Source organism: Pithys albifrons, chromosome 7, assembly GCF_047495875.1.
Source record: "Pithys albifrons albifrons isolate INPA30051 chromosome 7, PitAlb_v1, whole genome shotgun sequence".
In the NCBI taxonomy this organism is placed as follows: Eukaryota; Metazoa; Chordata; class Aves; order Passeriformes; family Thamnophilidae; genus Pithys; species Pithys albifrons.
Window position 1 is genome coordinate 61,267,800 of NC_092464.1, and position 21,049 is coordinate 61,288,848.

Below are 21,049 nucleotides of genomic sequence, written 5' to 3' on the forward strand. Positions count from 1 at the left end.
ATGACCCCAGCCACCCTCAATGTGGTCCCAGATTTTCCCAGTACGATCTCTGTCACCCCAGTTCTGGTCCCGGTGTATCCCGGTGCCCCAGTCTATCCCAGTCCACCCCAGTCCATCCCAGCCTGTCCCGCTCCGTCCCGGTCCCTTCCCGGCACCGCCGCCCTTTCCCGATCCCGCCCCCGAACCAGCGGGTTTAAGGCCGAGTTTCACCGCAGGGCGCGGGAGTTCAGCCCAGCCCGGCCCGGGGGTCCCGCAATTCGTGGCCGTGGAGGGTCCCAGGGTGTCCCGGGGGGATCCAGAGGGGTCCCAGGAGGGGTCCCAAAGTGGATCCAGGTGAATTCCGGAGAATTCCCCCGTCCCCGTCGCCGTCCCCGGCCCCCCCGCGCTCCCTCGGACACGCCTTTCCCGTCTCACAACCCGCGCCGCCGGGATCTGCCCAGAGATCGATGACGTCACAGGCGGATCGGGCTGCCATTGGCGATCAAGAAACAGCGGAGCCAATCGCGCGGCCGGAGGCGGCTCTGTGGGCGGGGCCTGGTCTGGGTCCGGGCCGGGCGGGGCCGCAGCGGAGCAGCGCGATGGCCCCAGCGCTGGGTGTGGGGGCGCTCCTGGGGTTCCTGGGGCTTCTGGGGGATCCGGGGGGGCCGACGGAGGGTAAGTGGGACCCTCGGAGTGGGGAACTCTGGAATTACCATGCCCGGGCACGGAGAACTTCCTGAATCCCCATTCCTTGGGCATCGGGACCCCCCTGTACCCCATTCCTGGGCAGGGGAATTCCCCTTCCCCCCATTCCCAGGTACTGCGACCCCCCTGCACCCCCTCCCGCAGCACCGGGAACCCCAGACCCTCCTCCCCTCCTTATCCGGCACCGGGACCCCTGAAACCCCATTCCTGAGCACGGGAAACCTCCTGAACCGCAATTCCTGGACATGCGAACCCCCTTGAACCTCCGTTTCCAGGAAGGGAACCTCCCCCAACCCCTATTCCAAGAAATAAGCCCCCCTCAACCCCCATTCCCGGCCACGGGAAACCCCTTGAGCCCCCATTCCTGGGCACTGGGACAGCCTGCACCCCCATTTCCGGCACTGGGACCCCCCCGGATCCTCATTCCTGGGACACCTTGGACCATCTTGTCCCTCACTTGGACCACTAGAACCCCCATTTCCGAAAACAGGGACCCCCCTGCACCCCATCCCCGGCTCCAGGACCCCCCGGAACCCCTTTGCTCTGAACAAATACTCCCCTGCAATCCCTTTTCCAGCCATCCTGCCTCTCACAGCCCCCTGATCCTCCCTTTTCCTTGACCCTGGGATGCCCTGAATCCCCATTCCTGCCCTTCCCAGCCCTTAGATCCCACTTTCCTCAACACTGGGGACCCCTGGACTGCCCTTTCCTGGGCACAGGGACCCCCTGGATCCTCTCTCTCTCCTTTCCCAGTCCCATCCCCGCCTTTTACTTGAACCTTGGACCCTTCCTGACTCTCTTGGCTCTCCCAGTTCCACTTTCTTGTCCCTTGGACCTCCCAAACCTGCCAATCTCAGAGTCCTCCCAGTTCTTCACTCTCTGCTCTTCCTGCAGAGGGTCCCAGGCACTGGAACCCCCTTGGCCACAATTTCTGGGCACTGGGACCCCCCTTCACCCCCATTCCTGGGCATGAGGACTCTCTGCAGCCCCCTCATCTGGCACCAGGACCCCCCCTATACCTGGTTATCCTGTAGCAGTACCCCCCTGCACCCCCTTTCCTGGCCATCCCACCTCTTCCAGACCCTCCTTTTCCTTGATCCTAAGCCCCCCTGACCCGCACTCCAGCCTTTCCCAGCCCGAAGTCCCTCCTTTGGTCTACACCAAACACCTCCAGGACCCCCATTCCCAGCCATCCCTGGTCTTCCTTTCTTGTGACCTCTGTTTTCTCGTCACTGGGGACGCCTGGACCCCCATTTTCCTGGGAACAGAGACCCCCTGGACCTCCCATTCCACCTCTCCCAGTCCCTGCACTCACCATTCCTTTATCCTTGGATCCCCTTGGATCCCATCTTGTTCAGCACCAGGATCCCTCTGACCCCCCCTTATCCTGCACCAGTATCACCCTGTGGCCCTTTTCCAGCCATCCCACCTCTCCCATCCCCCCTTTTCCTTGACCCTGGGACCCCCTGAACCCCCATTCCTGGGCATGGGGACTCCCCTGCGTGTCTCATTCAGCACCCAGACCCCCATAACCCTTTTTTTGGGGGGACTGGAACCCCCTGCACATCCTTACTGAGCACTTTGACCCCCCTGTACCCCCTTTCCTGGGCACAGGCACCCTCCTACACCCCCCTGTGTACCAGCCCTGAACTTTCATTCCCATACACTGGGACCCCCCCTACAGCCCCTTATCCTGCACCAATACCCTCTGCACTCCCTTTCTCAGCCATTCCGGGTCTCCCCACCCTGTGACCCCCTTTCCCTGACCCTTAGGGCCCCTGGATCCCCCTTTCCTGGACACAGGAACCTCTTGGACTCCCTGTTCCACCTCTCCCAATCCCTGTACCCTCCTTTTCCTTGAGTCTGGGACTCCCCTGAGCCCCCAGTCCTGTGCAGTGGGACCCCCTTGCACCCCCTACCCCGGCACCAACTCTCCCTGCACCAACTTCCCTGGGATCCCCAAAGCCCTTCCTGGCTCTGTCAGCTCTCCCTTTCCTTTACCCTTGACCCCCCAGTTCCCCCAAATCTCTGTGTCCCTCCAGTTCTCCACTCCCTGCGGTACCAGCACATGACGGTGTCAGAGCCCAGCCCGGGGGTCCCCCAATTCCTGGCCGTGGGATTCCTGGATGGGATCCCCTTTATGCGCTATGACAGCGAGCGGGGCCGGGTGGAGCCACAGACGCCGTGGATGGAGAAGGGACCCGAGCCGGGATTTTGGGATGGACAGACCAAGATCGCTGAGGTGCACCAGCACTGGGCTGCCGACAGCCTGGAGACACTGCGGGTCCGGTACAACCATAGCAGGGGTAAGTGGGGACAGCTGGGAATTGGAGAGTTCCATGGGGCTGGGCTGGGATCTGTGGGGCTGAGATGTGATCCATAGTGCTAGAAGAGATCTCTGGGCTGGAGGAGGATCTTTGGGTCTGGGATGGGATCTGTGGGCCTGGGGGGGATCTGTGGGTCTCATGAGGATCTGTGGGACTGGGATGAGATTTGTGGGGCTGACGGACATTTTTGGGGCTGGAATGGGATCTGTTGTGCTATGAGAGATGTGTGGGCTGGAGGGGGATCTTTGGGGCTGGGGAGGATCTGTGGGTCTGAGATGGGATCTATGGGGCTGGGATATATCTGTGGGGTTGGGTTGCAATCCATGGTGCTATGGGAGATCTCTGGGCTGGAGAGGGAATCTTTGGGGCTAGAGGAGATCTGTAGGGCTGAGGTGCATCTCTGGGGCTGGGATGTGTATCTGTGGGGCTGGGATGGAACCTGGGAATGGAACCTGTGAAGCTGGGATGAATCTGTGGGCCTGGGGGAACCTGAGGGGATGGAGGGAATCTGTGGGGCTGGGCTGGGATTTGTGGGTCTAGAGGGCATCTGTGAGTCTGGAATGGGATCTGTGGGGCTGGGTTGGGACTTGTGGGGCATTTGTGGGGCTGGGGGTGATCTGTGGGGCTAGGTGGAAATCCATGGGTATCCAAGGGGCTGGGATGAGGCTCTGTGGGTCTCCATCACACTCTGGATGGGGCTCTCTGGGTCTGGGACACAAGTCCATGGGTCTCTGTGGATCTGTTTGCCCCCCAGGTCTCCACACACTGCAGTGGGTTTCTGGCTGTGACCTCCTGTCCGATGGGACTGTCCAGGGATCGGACCGGTACGGCTACGACGGGCGGGATTTCCTCTCCTCCGAGCTGGGATCCAAGAACTTCGTGGCGGCCGACGTCGCTGCCCAGGTCACCAAGAGGAAAGGGGAATACGAACGGATCGAGGTGGAGGAGTGGACAAAATACCTGGGGCTCACCTGTCCAGAATGGCTCCAGATATTCATCAGATACGGGCGGGAGGCGCTGGAGCGCAAAGGTGGGGATGGAATTCCCATCGAAATGTGGAATTTGAGAATGGAGGACTTAGGAATGTGGTAATTTGCATGGGAATTCCATGGTTGGATGTCACCATTATCCCATTCCAGAGCCCCCCGATGTCCATGTCTCCGGCAAAGAGGAACACGGGATCCTAACCTTGTCCTGCCACGCGTACGGATTCTACCCCGGGATCATCGGGATCAGCTGGATGAAGGGGGATGAAATCTGGGATCAGGAGATGGAGTGGGGCGGGGTCGTTCCCAACAGCGACGGCACCTTCCACAGCTGGGCCAGGATCGAGGCGCTGCCGGGGGAGCGGGAGCAGTACCGGTGCCGGGTGGAGCACGCCGGGATGCCGGAGCCCGGGATCTTTGCCTGGGGTGAGGCTGGGAATGTGGAATGTGGGAACTGGGAATTTGGGAACTGGGAATTTGGGAATGTGTAGTAGTGAGATGGGGGTTTGTCTCTCTCTCCTCACACTTCCACCCTTCCCAGAGCCAGAATCCAACTGGAATTCCACCCCAGTGGTGGTCGCCCTGTCCGTCATCGCTGCCATCATCAGCAGCCTCATCGGATTCGGTGTCTGGAAGCTCCAATCTGGTAACTCACGGGATGGGGGTTGGGAAGGGGCACAGATCCACCTGACAGCATTCCAGGGATCCTGTGCCACAGGTGCTGATCCTGCTTTATTTCCATAGGGAACAAGGAGAGGAATGGATACAACACAACGCCTATGAGTGAGTACCAGCAGTGTGTCTGGATACAAATCCAGATCCTCTCCATGTGGATCCAGTGATGGATCTCAGGATGGATCCAGGTGTGTGATCCAGGCCAGAATCTCATGGATCTTCTGTTTTCCACAGTAGCAGATGTGTGAACCGGCGGCTCCCCTGCAGGTATGGAGTGGGATGCAGGTGGGATTCCAGAGGGGAATCAGAGCATAGTGGATGGAGCAGGATTGGGATGGGATTCCAAATCAGGGCAGGATTCCAGAGTGAGATCAGAAGGAATTCTGGAGTGGGATCAGGACTGGATTATGGATCAGGATCAGGCTGGCTGGATGAAGGGGGATAGAGGTGGGATTCCACAGTTGGATTGGGTGGGATGGATGGAGCAGGATGATGATGGATTTCAGAGGAGCTCCTGCTCTCTGTGGGCTCCACAGCTGGATCAATCCCATGGGATGGGGACAGGGACATGGTGACTCTGTCCCCCACTCTCATCCCAGCAGGAATCACCACCTGAGCAATCCATGGAGCTGGATCCATCCCCTTCCCTCCTTCTGAGGAAGGCCAGAAGCTGCTGGCAGAGCTCATCCTGCATCTCTCACCCACCCTGGCACCCTGTAGCATGTAAACAAGTCAAAAATATGTTTCTCCATTGTTTTCTGCCTCTCAATACATTCTGCTAACATTGCTATGGCAGCTTTAGTGGAAAAGCTTTCTCAAGGAAATACTTCCTGCCAGAAGATCCTGCCTATGTGATCAGTTTCCCACATCTGGACCTGACTACGTGCCAAAGAACATGTGTAGAAGTTGGAAAAGCATTATAAAAACCTGAAGGTGAATTCAGAAGTTGGAGGAACAAGAGACAAGGAGAAACCAGGACGCCTTGCCTAGTCTTCTGATCTCTCTTCTCAGCTCGTCTTACTTTCCTTCCAACACCACCAGCCGTCATCTGCCTCGAAGGAGAGAGAGAGAGAGAGAGACTGCTTGTCAGCCTGGAGAGAGGGCATCGGCCTAGAGCGAGACTGCCTGGCAGCCTGAATGGTCTGTGACTGTCTGTGGAGGTATATCCTTTCTCTGAATTTTTCTCTTACAGGCTAAAATAAAGCACCCTCTTTTGCAGCTACTCCAGAAGCCGGTCTGGTCGTGAGGGGAAATAAGGGCATTTTTCATTTCAAAGACTCACCATCCTCTGGCAGCCAAGAGATAACATCGTGGCAGAAACAGAGAGAGCATCTGCATCCCCCCCTTCCTCTCATTACATGAATAAGGCACTCAAGTAGTTTTTTATGGTGGTTTCTTTTCTCTGCTTCTATAAATAATCTTAAGCATTTTTCCTAACTTTTCTTATTTTTCCTCTTTTCCTTTCGCATCTCTCTCGCAATCCATTAATAAAAATCAGGTTTTGGTATTTACAGATAACTTGAGTTTTAATTTTGCTCAAGAGAATGATTCGAACTTGTAGTTCAATCTGCATCAAAAATTAAGCAGATCTGAACGTCACACCCCCAAATAGCCCCTGGGGGCAACTCCCTGCCCAGCACAAGGGACAGCACCAGGGTGGCTGTGAGGGCCCCGAGGGGACAGTGGAGGGGCTGCAGTGAGGACCCCCCATGTCCTGGAATGCCAGATCCTGTTCAGGGAAGGGGCATGGAAAAAGGGGGGGACTCAAGGCAACCATCACCCCCCACCCCCAGAGCCCGAGGCAGGGTGTCCTGGGGCAAAGCTCCCTGGGGAGACCCCCCAAGTCCCTGCAGCCTCCCTGAACAGGGGCAGGGGGAGCTGAGTGTCCCCGAAAAGACCTCTCCTCCCTCTTTCGGGGTCCCAGCTTGGGGGTGGGACAGCAGCCAATCAGAGCCTGGAGAACAGCCCCCCAAGCCCCTCCTCCCTCAGTCTGGGCCTCAGTTTGCCCACCCTGAGCAGCCCTTGGGGACCCGAGGGGTGGCATCACCCCACCCCCATCAGCACCCCCTCGAGTTCCTCTCCCCCACCAATCTGGGGGCCCAGCAGACACGACCCCCCAGTCCCTGCACCCCTGGGATGGGGTGTGGGGGGTTGGTATCCAGAGGAAGGAAAACCAGGGGAAAGGACAAGGAGTTGCAGCACAAGGTACTGAGAGGAAAAAAGTATTTCTCACTTCCCAGAATGGTGAAAATAAAAGATCAAGGTGTTGATCCTGACCTCTAAGAGAGGAGAATCAATAAAATATAATTGATTTATAAAACGTTGAAATCAAACAATAAATATCAGATGTATTTAAAAAAATATACAAACACAGTGTTGTGGAACTGGCACGTATTCAGTTCAAGCCCTGGGGAATCCTTTTGCCTGCCCTCTAATTAGGAGCACTTTATTAGGTTAATTAACCACTGATTCATTACTCTCTATTCGTCTGACAGGCATAGGCCAGCACAGGCTCCACAGGCTGCAGGGCTGCTGCTCCTGCCAGCACTCAGGGCATTGGTTTTATTTGCCCCCAAAAGGGAAAACAGCCCCAAATCCCCTTGGCCGAGCGGAGGAGGGAACAGATTTGCGTAAGAAAGGACCATAAATCGTTTTTCCCAGCTTTGGAAGAACAAACCAAAGAGAACTGAGGCGAGACCCCCTCAGTCGGGCCCTGGAGCGCGAGGAAGTCGCGTCGCAGCCGCTCCGGCTCCGGCAGCGGCACCGCCGGGTCGTGACGGGGAGGGGCGGGCGGGGAACCCCGGCGGGAACGAGAAGGGGAAGGGCCCTGGGGGAGCCGCTCCGAGGGGGCCCCGCCAGGCCGTGGCACTGAATGAGCCGCCCCGCGGGACGGGCGAAGTGCGAATACAAAGCACATAATGAAGGAAATGGAACAGAGATCGGCACTGAGGGGGCCCGGCCGGCACTGACGAGCCGCCCCGCGGGACGGGCCCTGTCGGGAGTCACCGGAGGTGGGGGCGAGGTCTGAAGAGAATAAAATGCAGAGGATAGAAATAGGAAAACAAAAGATCCGCACCGGGGGAGTCTCCGCCGCCCGGTAACTGAAAGAACTGCACGGCGAGACGAGTGAGGAGGAGCGGCGGTGAAATAGTCGCCCTGGGTGGGATGCGGGAATAAAATGGAATGGAATAAAATAGAGAGAGTAGAATAAAATGCACTCAAAGAGCCTTCCCGAGTCACCGAAAGAGCTGCCCCGAGGGACCCGCTGTCGGGTGGTGTCAAAGGGCTGCACCGAGGGGAGGGCGAGGGGTGACTGAAATTAAGCAGAGAGAATAAAATCAATAGAATCAAAAGCCGCGCTCGGGGGGTCCCCGCCGCCCCGGATCTAAAAGAGCTGCCCCGAGGGAGCGGGGACTGTGAGGGGCTGGGGACCGGCACGGAGGGGTCCCGGCCGTCCCGTGTCACTGAAGGAGCTGCACAGCGGGACAGGCGAGCTGTGAATACAATCGATTAGAGACAATAAAATAAATCGAATAAAAACCTGCGCCGAGCGGTCTCCGCTCCGTATCTAAAAAGAGCTGCCCCGAGGGAGCGGCGGGGATGGCACCGTGGAGGTCGGACGGTGTTCGGTGTGCCCGAAAAAGCCGCATCACTGGGCGGGGACAGAAGGGCGGCACCGAGGGACGGGAAGTGTGAACGGAATACAAAACATTGAATAAAGTACAATAAAAGAACCGCACCGGGGAGTCTCCAGTTCCCCGTGTCACCGAAGGAGCCGCAGAGCAGGACATACAGAATAAAATATAGCGAAAAAATATACGGAATAAAACATTTGCGACAAGGGGTTTGTGCCGCCCGGTACCTCAAAGTGCTGCCCCGAGCGATCAGCGTGGCGGCCCCGGGGGGTGTCAGGGGGCGATGAGCGGCACCGAGGGGTCCCCGCTGGCCCGTGACACCCAAAGAGCCGCCCCGAGGGACCGGCCGGGGCCTAGCGGCGGCTGAGCCGGAGCCGGGAAGCGACTGGAGCGGCGGAGACGAGCGGGGTGTGCCCAGCCGGCTCCGCTCAGCCCGAGGGCACCGGGGGGACATCGGGGGGTTGTTCCCACCCGGCTCCGCTCAGCCCGAGGGCACTGCGCTGGGGCCGCCCCCCAGTTCCCAACCAGCTCCCCCCGCACGGCCCGGGCCCCGCCGAGCCGAGACACGCCGGGAAATCGCCTCCATGCACTAAAACCCCTTTCAATAAACGGTTTATCCCGTGACCTGCCCGGCCGAGCAGCCGCATCTCAGTGCCACAGCCCGGGCGGGGATTGGAGCAGCGGGGGAACCGCTGGCGGCAAATTCGGGGCACAACAGCGGGGTTGGGTCAACTTGGGCAGGTTCGAGCTGGGAGGGAAGCGCGGACAGAGACCCACGCGGGTCTCGAGAGCCCTGAAGAATTCCTCCAAAATACGCCCGAATACCTCCCAGAATAGCTCTGAATTTCTCCCTCTCCGATATCTCTGAATTCTCACTAAATAACAGAAACCTCCTCAAATACTTGCGAGTGCTCCGAAATATTTGAAAGCTCCCGAAGTACTTCGGAATTCTCCCAAAATACCCCTGAATTCTTCCCAAAGCCGTCTGAGCTCCGCACAGGCTCCCACAGAGGCTCCTGTGTCTCTACGAGCGGGATTCGAGTGAGAATAAACAGAAGTTTCCTTCAAACGATTAAATTTACCCCCCGCCCCGAAATTAAAGTTTCATTATAATGATCAAACTTCCTCATTTTCTGCCTCCAATTAAACTTTTTGTTCCATAATTAACGTTTTCTCGCTCAAACATTTTTCCTCCAATAAAGTTCCCCCCCCCGAAATAAAATTTCCTTTCTAATTACAACTAACTGAAAATTAAACTTTCTCCCCATAATTAAAGGGTCCTCCCCAATCATACTTTTCTCTCCCAATTAAAATCTTCTCTCTCCGAGTAAAGTTTTCTCCCCTCATTAAGGTTTTCTGCCCCAATTAAATTTCCTCTCCAGTCAGAATAATCTTCCCGCATTAAAATCCCGTTAATTACATTTTCTCCTTAATATTAAGTATTTCTCCCCCAATTAAATTTTGTCTTTCTAACCCCTCTTCTGGCTCCTCCTGGCCCCGACGAGCTGCAAAACCAAACCGAGAAGTATTCAAAGAATTAATAATTATTTTGATTTATTCTTACTGGAGTTTTTTCCTGGGGAATTTTCCTGCAGCTCCACCCTCCAGCTCCATCTGCTTTTCAGCCCTTTCCCAACTTTTCCAGCTTTTCTCCTCAGCTGGGCAGGGCAGATTATCCAAAAATGTGGATTTGGGGGTGCAGGAGGGGGTCGCTCTGCTCGGAGGGTCCCCGAGGTGACCCCAGAGCGGCCACGAGGACCCAGCGCGGTTCCCTCCAGCCCTTTTGATCATTTCCTTAATGTAAACCCTTCAAAAATAAGTGTTTTGTAACTAAACCACCCACTGCGGGGTTTAACCACAAAGTCTCATTTATTTTAAATCGGTTTTGAGGTTTTTCTTGCAATCCGTGGCCTGACAGCACCAAAGAAAGGCTGTGGGAAGGGCAGGTCAGCACAGCATCTTCTGTAAGGGTGTAAAGGTGACTGTGAGTGAAAGAAGAATAAGAATAAACTTGAGAGTATGGAAAAAAATAGAAACTAAAAAAGGAAAAAAATTAAAAAATCAGAAAAGTAAAAACTGGAATGAAATATAAAGACATAATAAAAAAAGAAATTATAGTAAACTTTTAAAAAATAAAAGTAATGGCATAGTTTTTCCTACTGGGATTTTGGGGTTATCCTCTTTTATCCTGTTTCCTGCTACTGGAAGAAACTGGGGCAAATTCCTACTTTTTCTTTTTTTCCCCTTTTTTTTTTTCAGGTTTTGGATACATGAGGAAAAAAATAGAAGTATTTTTACCTCTATAAAAAGATGGTGCTGGGCGTTCTGGGACTGGCCCTAAACTGGGATTATCACCAAAAAACGTGAAGAAAAAGGAGGGGACAAGGTTGGGAATGGGTCATAAAATGGTCCAAGTGTCCCATGGATTTGGGATTCACATTTACTCAGTGGCTTTGCATCCCACAAAACTCTCCCCAGAGAGATTTTTGGAACAACTGGTCACCTCCATTCCCAGGAGAACCCCAAGGCTGTTCCAGGCAGGAACCTGCAGCCAGTGTGGGTTGGAGTGAGGGCAGGGCAGGAGTGGAGACGGGTGAACAACACACCCAGCACCCCCCAGGGGGGACTGTCCCAGGCCTGTTGGGATAAAAAGCAGCTTGGCTTCATTTCAGACCCATTTTGTGCCCTGATCCCTCTCCCTGAGTTTTTGGGGGTTTATCCCTTTTGGATGCCTCACCTTGTCCCTGCAGCAGCCACACCACGATGCCCACCAGGACCAGTGTCCCAACCCCTCCAGGTCCCAGCAGAGCCCAGAACCAGTGAGGACCTGCAATGGGACCATACTGGGAGCGAGGGAGGAAGCAGCTCTTCTTCCTCTGTGCTCCATGCTCTGCTTTTAATGCTCTGCCTCAGCTGCAGGTCCCCCACATCCCTCTGCTCAGCGAGGAAACCTGCCCAGAGCTTGCAAACATCTTTAACATTCTCAATCCTTCCCCCTCACAGCTCCCCGAGCTCATTTTTGCTGCCCACAACACACTAAACTCAACCACAACCCCAAAACAAGAACTGGTTCTTACTGGTCCCTTCCTCTGCCCTCCCCTGCAGTGTCTCCTTTGCAGCAGGTGAGACATCACTTGTGGAAACCAAGTGAATTCCTGCTCAGGGTGGGATTTGAGGAGTGGGAAATGCCTGATTTGGGGAATTTTCTTTGCAGGAATGTCAAGCACTGTTTTCCCTTTGCCGGGTTTAGGTGATTTCAGCCTTCAGAGAACCAGCACTCATTTTCTTTTCCCAGCTCACCCTTGGCTCTGCCATCTCTGTGACCTGGAAAGATTTTGTCTCAAGGACTTGCACAGCTGTGAGGTGTTTTCAGTCCAGGCCCCCCAGGTCACCCCACAAGGTGCTTCAGCCCCACCTGAGCCCACCCCCTGTCTCCCCACCCTGTGCAGGGCAGCTCATGGAGCCCCAGGACAGGGGATGGTCCCTCTGGACCTGCCTCCTGAGGGGCCTCTGCCACCCCTGAGGGGGCACAGAGGGGACAGGGGCACCCTCAGCTCCTCCTGCCACCCCTGGGGGGCACAGAGGGGACAGGGGCACCCTCAACTCCTCCTGCCACCCCTGGGGGGCACAGAGGGGACAGGGACACCCTCAGCTCCTCCTGCCACCCCTGAGGGGCACAGAGGGGACAGGGGCACCCTCAGCTCCTCCTGCCATGAGCTGATCTCAGACAACACCCCGAGCTCTCAGGGCCCAAACAGCTCCTCCTCCATTTGCTCCTGGAATGGATGCGAGAGGTCTCCCAGATGATCTGATTCTCATTTCTGGACAAAGAGCATGGAAAGGTATCCCAGGAAAAGCTGTTGGAGGCCCTTATACCTTTGGATAATTAACTTTATTTCACCCACATAAATTAAAGCAAACAAGACAAAAGCGCAATACACATAAATTCACCCCAGACTGATTCTGATCTGGAATACAGCTCAAAGAATATCTGCAAATAGAAGTGCTCAGATGGGGACTGCTCAAGCTTTAGCTTCTTGAAATAAATTAGGATGCTGGTTGGCCAAAGAAGCCAATGCTGCCTCTGTAGCTTTAAGTGTCTTGTTTACAGATGTGGATTCAGTCAGGCATGCAAGTTGACAAAACAGAGCTGCCGTCGACTTTCCATTATCAGCACAAGGGCACAGTTGCCACGATTTTGAAGGCATGTGCTGCATGAATTTAAGTGACCATTCTGTCTGTCCATGCTGGCATCCAGAAATTAAAAGCCCCTACTCCCCAGTTACATGTTCACGATGAATGGAACCCCATCAGTGAATGGAAATGGGGGTGGCCCTGGTTACAAAAAGTGCTGTCAGGCTTGTTCCTAATTGCCTGTGTACTGATGTGTAATTTGTGTGTGCTTCCCTGTGTGCTGACCCCTGTACACCGTCTGTTGAACACTGTGATACACACATTGCACTCTCGAGTAGTGCTGTATCACCCTCGGGCTACCCCTGATCACACGCTGGCACGTAAGGGGGTACTTTTAATTTATCTGATCAATGGAGCATAGAAGGGTGAGAAAGTACTTACACCGTGCTGGGAATCCAGGCAGAGTAACTGTGTAACACTGGATGTTCTCTATTATCAAGGCTCTCTGTTCCTCTCTGACTTGGCTGAGCCTCAGGATAGATACAAATACCCCGGGAACACAATGGTGAAGGCTGTACAGTGGGGTGAGGAAGCTGATGATGGGAGGAAGAATAGGTGGGCAGGGGTCGTACAACCACCGCCCAACAGGTGACATGCACAGACTGTTGCCACTTATGCAATGAACAGGCAGTGTTTGGCTGCCTCCCAGGCATCACCTTACACTGTGTCCTGGCCCTCTGCAGTATAATGGATGGCTGATAAACAGGGACACAGGAGTGGGGGAGCTGAGCCACACCCACCCTTGCACCCAGCCCGTGTTGGCTCCGCGGGGACGCCGCTGAGCATGGATGGCGTCCCGCTGCTGCCGGGGCTGGCAGTGCTGGTCTGTCTGCTCGAGGGAGCATCGGGGATAGGGAGCAACCGCTGCAGCATCAACTATTTTGTATCCTTTTATTGAGTTTTAAAGGATTTTATATTTTTATTCTCTTTTGTAGTAAGTATTTTATCCTTTTTATTCTCTTTTGCTAGTTGGTATTGCAATTAATGATGTTTGTGGTATTTTATGACTGTGATTTTCTTAATTCCAGACATATCTCCAAAATGAACTGGTACAAACTCCTGTCTGTTGAAACTCTTCCCAAAAAGGGATAGTCCATTGTAGGAATTTTCTACAGAGGCACTGATAAGCTGTACTAGTGAGGGATAGAATGAGCTCTTAGAGCTGCAAGGGCAACAGCTTCAGGTGGGAACACGCAGCTGTTCCAGGTGGGAACACACAGCTATTCCAGGTGGGAATACCTGGCAGGTCCAGGCATGAACACATGGTTGCTCCAAGTGGGAACATGCAGCTGTTCCAGGTGGGAACACGCAGAGCTCCAGGTGGGAAGCTGCAGTCACTCCAGGTGGGAACACGCAGCTGTTCCAGGTGGGAACACACAGCTGCTCTGGGCTGCAGGAGCTGGGGGAGCTCCCATGGCAGGTTCACAACCAGAGAGGGGCAGAGCCGGGAGCGGCATCACCTTTTACTCTTCCCATTCCCAAGCAGTTCCCGTGGGACCGTCCCCTGCTCTGCTCGCCCCTGCCCTGTCCGTGATCGGCCCCAGCCCGGTCCCGTTATTGGTGTCTGTGCCCTCATGGTGGTTTGGGGGATTACAGGAGATCCCAAACTAAAACCTGGGACACCTCCACCTCTGGGGTCCACATCCCTGTTCCCATTCCCATTCCTGGTGTTTCCATCCCAGTCCCATTGTCTGCTGCTTTCCCATTCCTGTCCCCATTCCAATTCCTGTCATCCCCCTTCCCATTCCTGCTGTTCACAACCTGCTGCCAATGGCCACAATCCCATTTCTGGTGTCCCAATCCCTGTCCCCATTCCCATTCCCATTCCCATTCCTGGGGTTCCTATCCCAATTCTGATGCCCCACTCCCAGTTCCTGGTGTCTCCAACCTGTTCCCAGTGTCCCCATCCCTGTCCCCATTGTGTCCCTGTTCCCATCCCTGGTGTTCCCATCCCATTCCTGGTGTCTCCACTCCCAGTTCCCAGTGTCACCAAACTGCTTCCTGTGTCCCCATTCCTGTCCCGAGTGTCTCCATATCCCTATTCCCATTCTTCATGTCCCCACTGCCATTCCTGGTTCCTAAAGAGGAATTGCTGGATGCCAAAGGAGGGAAGAAGGATTTATTGCCAAAACAGGAGACTTAATTGAAGCACTGGGAATAATTGTGGTTCTTGATTTTCAGACATGAAAAAGCAGGAAGTTGATCCATTGGGAAGAGGCACGGGGGTGCCAGGGTGGGTGAGAGATGCGGGATGAGCTCTGCCAGCAGCTCCTGGCCTTCCCCAGGAAGAGGGAAGGGGCTGGATCCAGCTCCATGGATTGCTCAGGTGGTGATTCCTGCTGGGATGAGAGTAGGGGACAGAGTCATCATGTCCCTGTCCTCATCCCATGGGATCGATCCAGCTGTGGAAGACCATGGAGAGCAGGAGCTTCTCTGGAATCCATCATCATCTTGCTCCATCCATCCCACTCAGTCCCACTCTGGAATCCCATCTGTCTCACTCCATCCATCCAGACTGATATCGCTCCATAATCCATCCCTGATCTCACTCCCTAATTCTTTCTGATTTCACTCTGGAATCCTGCCCTGATCTGGAATCCCATCCCAATCCTTCTCCATCCATTATGCCCCGATTCCCCTTGGAATCCCACCTGGATCCCACTCCGTATCTGCTGGGGAGCCATCGGTTTATGCGTCTACTCCTGTGGAAAAAGATCTGTGAGATTCTGGCCTGGATCACACACCTGGATCCATCCTGGGATCCATCATGGGATCCACAAAGAGAGGATCTGGATTTGTATCCAGACACTCTGCTGGTACTCACTGTTGGGTGTCGCGTTGTATCCCTTCTTCTCCCTCCTCCCTGTGGAAATAAAGCGGGATCAGCACCTCTGGCACAGGATCCCTGGAATGCCACCAAGTGGATCCGTGCCTGTTCCCCACCCCCATCCCGTGAGTTACCGGATTGGAGCTTCCAGACACCGAATCCCATGAGGCTGATGATGATGATGGCAGCGATGACGGACAGGGCGACCACCACTGGGGTGGAATTCCTGATGGATTCTGGCTCTGGGAAGAGTGGAAGTGTGAGGAGGGGAAGGGGAACCCCCATCTCACTGCTCCACATTCCCAAATTCCCTGTTCCCAAATTCCCAGTTCCCACATTCCACATTCCCAGCCTCACCCCAGGCGAAGATCCCGGGCTCCGGCATCCCGGCGTGCTCCACCCGGCACCGGTACTGCTCCCGCTCCCCCGGCAGCGCCTCGATCCTGGCCCAGCTGTGGAAGGTGCCGTCGCTGTTGGGAACGATCCCACCCCACTCTGTCTCCTGATCCCGGATTTCATCCCCTTTCATCCAGCTGATCCCGATGATCCCAGGGTAGAATCCGTACGCGTGGCAGGACAACGTCAGGATCCCGTGTTCCTCTTTGCCGGACACATGGACATCAGGGGGCTCTGGAATGGGATAATGGTGACATCCAACCATGGAATTCCCATGAGCATGGGGAGATGATGTGATCTGCCCATGGAATTCCCATGGCAATGCGATGGGGCTGAGATCCATCCATGGAATTCCCATGCAAATTACTACATTCCCAAGTCCTCCATTCCCAAATCCCACATTTCAATGGGAATTCCATCCCCACCTTTGCGCTCCAGCGCCTCCCGCCCGTATCCGACGTATTTCTGGAGCCATTCTGGACAGATGTGCCCCAGGTAATTTGTCCACCTCTCCGTCTCGATCCGTTCGTGTTCCCATCTCCTCTTGGTGACCTGGGCAGCGCCGTCGGCTGCCACGAAGCTCTTGGATCCCAGGTCAAAGGAGATGAAATCCCGCCCGTCGTAGCCGTACCGTTCGGATCCACGGACAGTCCCATCAGACAGGACATCACAGCCAATAACCCGCTGCCAAGTGTGGAGACCTGGGGGGCAAACAGACCCACAGAGACACCCCCTGGAATTGTGTTCCAGCCCCAGAGAACCCCACCCAGAGTGGGATGGAGTCTTATCCCAGCCCCTTGGATCCCCATGGATTCCCACCCAGCCCCACAGGTAACACCCCAGCCCCACAGATCTCATCCCAGCCCCACAGGTCCCACTCCAGCCCCACAGATCCCATCTCAGTCCCACAGATCCCCCCCAGCCCCACAGGTCCTCCCTGGCTCACAGATTCATCCCAGACTCACAGATCACATCCCAGACCAACAGATCCATATCCCAGCCCCACAGGTCCCATCTCAGCCCCACAAATCCCAATCGAATCCTACAGATCCTATCCCAGACCCACAGATGGCTACTAGACCCACAGATCTCATCCCAGCCACACAGATCCCCCCCAAGCCTCAGAGATTCCATCCCAACCCTAGAGATGCACCCCAACCCTACAGATCTCCCTCAGCCCCAAAGATTCCCCCTCCAGCCCAGAGATCTCCCATAGCTCCACAGATGGCATTCCAGCCCCACAAATACATCCCAGCCCCATAGATGCATCTCAGCCCCACAGATCCCATCTCAGTCCCACAGATCCTATCCCAGACTCACAGATCCCTCCCAGTCCCACAGAACCCATCCCAGCCCCACAAATCCCATCCCAGCCCCACAGATCCCTCCCAGTCCCACAGACCCCAACCGAGCCCCACAGATCCTGCCCCCCGCTGCCCCACAGACCCCCTCCAGCCCAGAGATCTGCCATAGCACCATGGATTGCAACCCAGCCCCACAGATCCCATCTCAGTCCCACAGATCCCCTCCAGCCTCAAAGATCCACCTCAGTCCCACAGGTCTGCCCCAGACCCACTGATGGCCCTCAGCCCCTCATATCCCCCCAGCCCCACAGATCCCAGCCCAGCCTCTCATATCCCCCCCCCCAGCTCCACAGATCCCAGCCCAGCCCCACAGATCCCCTCCCCCGACTTACAAACCCCATCTCCAGCAGCACAGATGCCCCCCAGACCCACAGATCCCAGCACGGCCCAAGATCCCAGCACAGGCCCACAAATCCCCCCGACCTTCAGATCTAAGCCCAGACCCAAAGACCTCCCGAGACCCACAGATCGTCCCCAGCCTCTAAGATCCCCCTCCAGCCCACAGATCTCTCATAGCACCACAGATCCCATCGCAGCCCCACAGATGCACCTCAACCCCACAGACCCCATCCCATACCCACAGATCTCCCCCATTCCCAGCTGCCCCCACTCACCCCCACTCTGGTTGTACCGGCCCCGCAGTATCTCCAGGTGGTCAGCAGCCCAGTGCTGGTTCCTCTTGTTTATCTCGGTCTGTCCATCCCAATATCCCGGCTCGGGTCCCTTCTCCATCCACGGCGTCTGTGGCTCCACCTGGCCCCGCTCGCTGTCGTAGCGGGTGATGGGGATCCCATCCAGGAACCCCATGGACATGTACTGGGGGACCCCCGGGCTGGGCTTCGACACTGCCACATTCAGGTACCGCAGGGAGTGGAGAACTGGGGGGACACGGAGATTTGGGGGCCTGGGGGATCACAGGTAAAAGAAAGGGGGAACTGGGAGAGGCAGGAAGGGGCTTTGGGGATCCCAGGGAAGTTGGTGCAGGGAATGTCGGTGCCGGGGTAGGGGGTGGAAGGGGGTCCCACTGCACAGGACTGGGGGCTCAGGGGGGTCCCAGAGTCAAGGAAAAGGAGGGTACAGGGATTGGGAGAGGTGGAACAGGGAGTCCAAGAGGTACCTGTGTCCAGGAAAGGGGGATCCAGGGGCCCTCAGGGTCAGGGAAAGGGAATCACAGGGTGAGGAGACCCAGAATGGCCAAGAAACAGGGTGCAGGGGGTGTTGGTGCAGGATAAAGGGGTGCGAGGGGGTCCCTGTGTACGGGAATGGAAGCTCAGGGGGGTCTTGCTGCCATATAGGGGGGTGTAGGAGGGTGCTCGTGCCCAGGAATGGGAGTACAGGGGGGTCCCAGTCCCAAACAAAGGGGTTCAGGGGGGTCTGGGTGCTGAATAAGAGGTGCAGGGGGGTCCCCATGCCCAGGAATGGAGGTTCAGGGGAGTCCCAGTGTCAAGGAAAGGGGAGTGAAGGCACGGGGAGATGTGTGATGGAGGTTCAGGGGTCCCTGTGCCCAGGAAAGGGCAGTCCAGGGATCCCCAGTGTTGAGGAAAGTGAGGTCTGAAGGCTGGTAAAGGCAGGAATGGGGGTCCAGGGGGTCCCAGGATCAAAGAAAAGGGGTGCTGGGAGAGGAAAAATGGCTGGAAAAGGGCGCACAGGACAATACTGGTGCAGGATAAGGGGGGTTCAGGGGGGTCCTGGTGCTGAACAAGGGAGGATCCAAGGGGATCCAAGGGTAAAGGAATGGGGGGTGCAGGGACTGGGAGACGTGGAATAGGAGGTCCAGGGGGTCCCTGTGCCCAGGAAGAGGGGAGGGGGGGAAGGGGTCCAGGGGTCCCCAGTGTTGAGAAGAGGGAAGTCGTGAGAAGGAGAGACCTGGGATGGCTGGGAATGGGGGTCCTGGAGGTCCTTGGTGTAGAGGAAAGGAGGGGCTGGGGGCTGGGAAAGGCTGGAGTGCGGGTCAGGGGGTCTTAGAATCAAGAAAAAGGAGGATCTGGGAGAGGTGGGATGGCCAGAAAAGGGGGTGCAGGGGGGTAATGGTACAGGAAAGGGGTGTAGGGGAGTCATGGTGCTGGATGAGAGATTGCAGAGGGTCCTGGTGCCAGGGTATGGGGGTGCAGCGGGGCCCCAGTGCCCAGGAATTGCAGCCAGGGGTGTTACAGTGCCTGGGACCCCCTGCAGGAAGAGCAGGGAGTGGAGAACTGGGGGAACTGTAAGATTGCCGGGTTTGGGAGGTCCAACGGTCAAGGAAGTGGGACTGGGAGAACCAGGAAAGTTGGGAAGGGTCCAAGGTTCAAAGAAGGGGGGGGATGGGACTGGGAAAGGAGAGACAGAGGGCCCAGGGGGTCCGTGTGCCCAGGAAAGGGCAGTCCAGGGGTCCCCAGTGTTGAGGAAAATGGGGGCTGGGGACTGGGAAGTGCAGGAATAGGGATTCAGGGGGTCCCAGGATCAAGGAAAAGGGAGGATGAGGGGGCTGGGAGAGGCAGGATGGCTGGAAAAGGGATTGCAGGGGGGTATTTGTTCAGAGTAAAGGGGCTCAGGGGGGTCCTGGAGCCGGGGATGGGGTGCAGGGGGGGCCCTTGTTCGGAAAGGTGCGTTCAGGTGGTCCAACTGAGGGATAAGGTGGCTCAGGGTGTCCCAGGAATGGGGGCTCAAGGGGTTTCCTGTGCCCAGAAATGGGTGTTCAGGGAAGTCTTCTTCCCAGGAGTGGAGATTTAGGGAGGATCAAGGGGGTCCCCATGTCCAGGAGTTGCGGTTCAGGAGGTTTCCCGTGCCCACGAATGGGCGTTCAGGAGTCCCGGTGCTGGACAAAGGTGTTTAGGAGGGCCCCGGTACTGCGGGAGGGAGTTTGGGGAGAGGGGTTCCAGTGCCCAGGAAGAGGGGTTAAGGGGGTCCCGGTGCCCGGGAATAGGGGTTCAGGGAGGTTCCCGTGCCCGGGCATGGAGGTTCAAGGTGTTCTCGGTGCCCGGGCATGGCAGTTTAGGAGTTCCCCGCTCCGAGGGTCCCACTTACCCTCCGTCGCCCCCCCCGGGGCCCCCAGGAGCCCCAGCAGCCCCAGGAGCGCCCCCAGACCCAGCGCTGGGGCCATCGCGCTGCTCCGCTGCGGCCCCGCCCGGCCCCGACCCGGCCCGCACCCGGACCAGGCCCTTCCCACAGAGCCGCCTCCGGCCGTCCGATTGGCTCCTCTGTTTCCTGGTCGCCAATGTCAGCCCGAGTCTCCTGTGACGTCATCGGTCTCTGGGCAGATCCCGGCGGCGCAGGTTGTGAGACGGGAAAGCGAACGTGTCCGAGGGAGCACGGGGGGGGGGGGGCGGGGACGGGGGAATTACCGGGAATTCACCTGGATCCCCTTTGGGACCCCTCCTGGGACCCCTCTGGATCCCCCCGGGACACCCTGGGACCCTTCACGGCCACGAATTGCGGGACCCCCGGGCCGGGCTGGGCTGAACTCCCGCGCCCTGCGGTGAAACTCGGCCTTAAACCCGCTGGTTCGGGGGCGGGATCGGGAAAGGGCGGCGGTGCCGGGAAGGGACCGGGACGGAGCGGGACAGGCTGGGATGGACTGGGGTGGACTGGGATAGGCTGGGGCACCGGGATACACCGGGACCAGAACTGGGGTGACAGAGATCGTACTGGGAACAACTGGGACCACATTGAGGGTGGCTGGGGTCATACTGGCATCATACTGGGAGTGACTGGGAGCATTCTGAGGGCAGGTGAGACCATGCTGAGGGCACCTGAGATCATGGTGGAGGGGACTGGGATCATATGGTAGTGAGTGGGACCACATTGGAGGTGACTGGGAGCCACTGGGCTCATGCTGGGAGTGCCCTGGGCCCCACTGGGTGGAACTGGGTGGCTCTGGCCCAGCTGGGGCTCTGGGTTGTTCTCCCCCAGGGCCCCTCGGGCCGGGCCGGGGCCGCAGTTCTGAGCCAGGGCCGAGCAGGGACCCCCCGGGTCCCACTGACAC

At 56.8% G+C, this 21,049-nt stretch overlaps 4 protein-coding genes across 11 annotated transcripts in view; 2 read left to right on the top strand and 2 right to left on the bottom strand.

Moving 5' to 3' along the window:
• The window catches only part of LOC139673846 (class I histocompatibility antigen, F10 alpha chain-like), a 327,584-nt gene that overhangs the window by 129,134 nt on the left and 177,401 nt on the right, over positions 1 to 21,049 (top strand). The window lies entirely within an intron of this gene.
• Positions 1 to 21,049, bottom strand: part of LOC139673812 (zinc finger protein 91-like) — a 311,195-nt gene that overhangs the window by 24,612 nt on the left and 265,534 nt on the right.
• On the top strand, positions 557 to 6,179 carry LOC139673856 (class I histocompatibility antigen, F10 alpha chain-like). 6 transcript variants are annotated; one of them, XR_011698222.1, is made up of 9 exons: positions 557 to 654; positions 2,727 to 2,990; positions 3,766 to 4,041; positions 4,151 to 4,423; positions 4,539 to 4,643; positions 4,742 to 4,780; positions 4,907 to 4,939; positions 5,275 to 5,812; positions 5,892 to 6,179. XR_011698222.1 is itself a non-coding variant. In XM_071559756.1 (8 exons), the coding sequence occupies exons 1-7, from the start codon at positions 579 to 581 to the stop codon at positions 4,918 to 4,920; spliced, it is 1,047 nt and encodes a 348-aa protein (XP_071415857.1). In that variant the 5' UTR covers positions 557 to 578; the 3' UTR covers positions 4,921 to 4,939; positions 5,272 to 6,179. The 6 variants fall into 6 exon arrangements, 4 of the variants coding, with proteins under 4 accessions (XP_071415857.1, XP_071415856.1, XP_071415859.1 ...); XR_011698223.1 differs by having other exon boundaries at positions 5,275 to 5,605; positions 5,684 to 6,179; XM_071559756.1 differs by having other exon boundaries at positions 5,272 to 6,179.
• On the bottom strand, positions 14,601 to 20,224 carry LOC139673843 (class I histocompatibility antigen, F10 alpha chain-like). Of its 3 annotated transcripts, none has more exons than XM_071559712.1 (8): positions 20,092 to 20,224; positions 17,703 to 17,966; positions 16,150 to 16,425; positions 15,686 to 15,958; positions 15,463 to 15,570; positions 15,326 to 15,364; positions 15,153 to 15,203; positions 14,601 to 14,837 (listed from the first exon to the last, which is right to left on the bottom strand). In XM_071559712.1, exons 1-7 carry the CDS (start codon positions 20,165 to 20,167, stop codon positions 15,190 to 15,192), a joined length of 1,050 nt encoding a protein of 349 aa, XP_071415813.1. In that variant the 5' UTR covers positions 20,168 to 20,224; the 3' UTR covers positions 14,601 to 14,837; positions 15,153 to 15,189. The 3 variants fall into 3 exon arrangements, with proteins under 3 accessions (XP_071415813.1, XP_071415814.1, XP_071415815.1); XM_071559713.1 differs by having other exon boundaries at positions 14,601 to 14,840; XM_071559714.1 differs by having other exon boundaries at positions 14,601 to 14,903.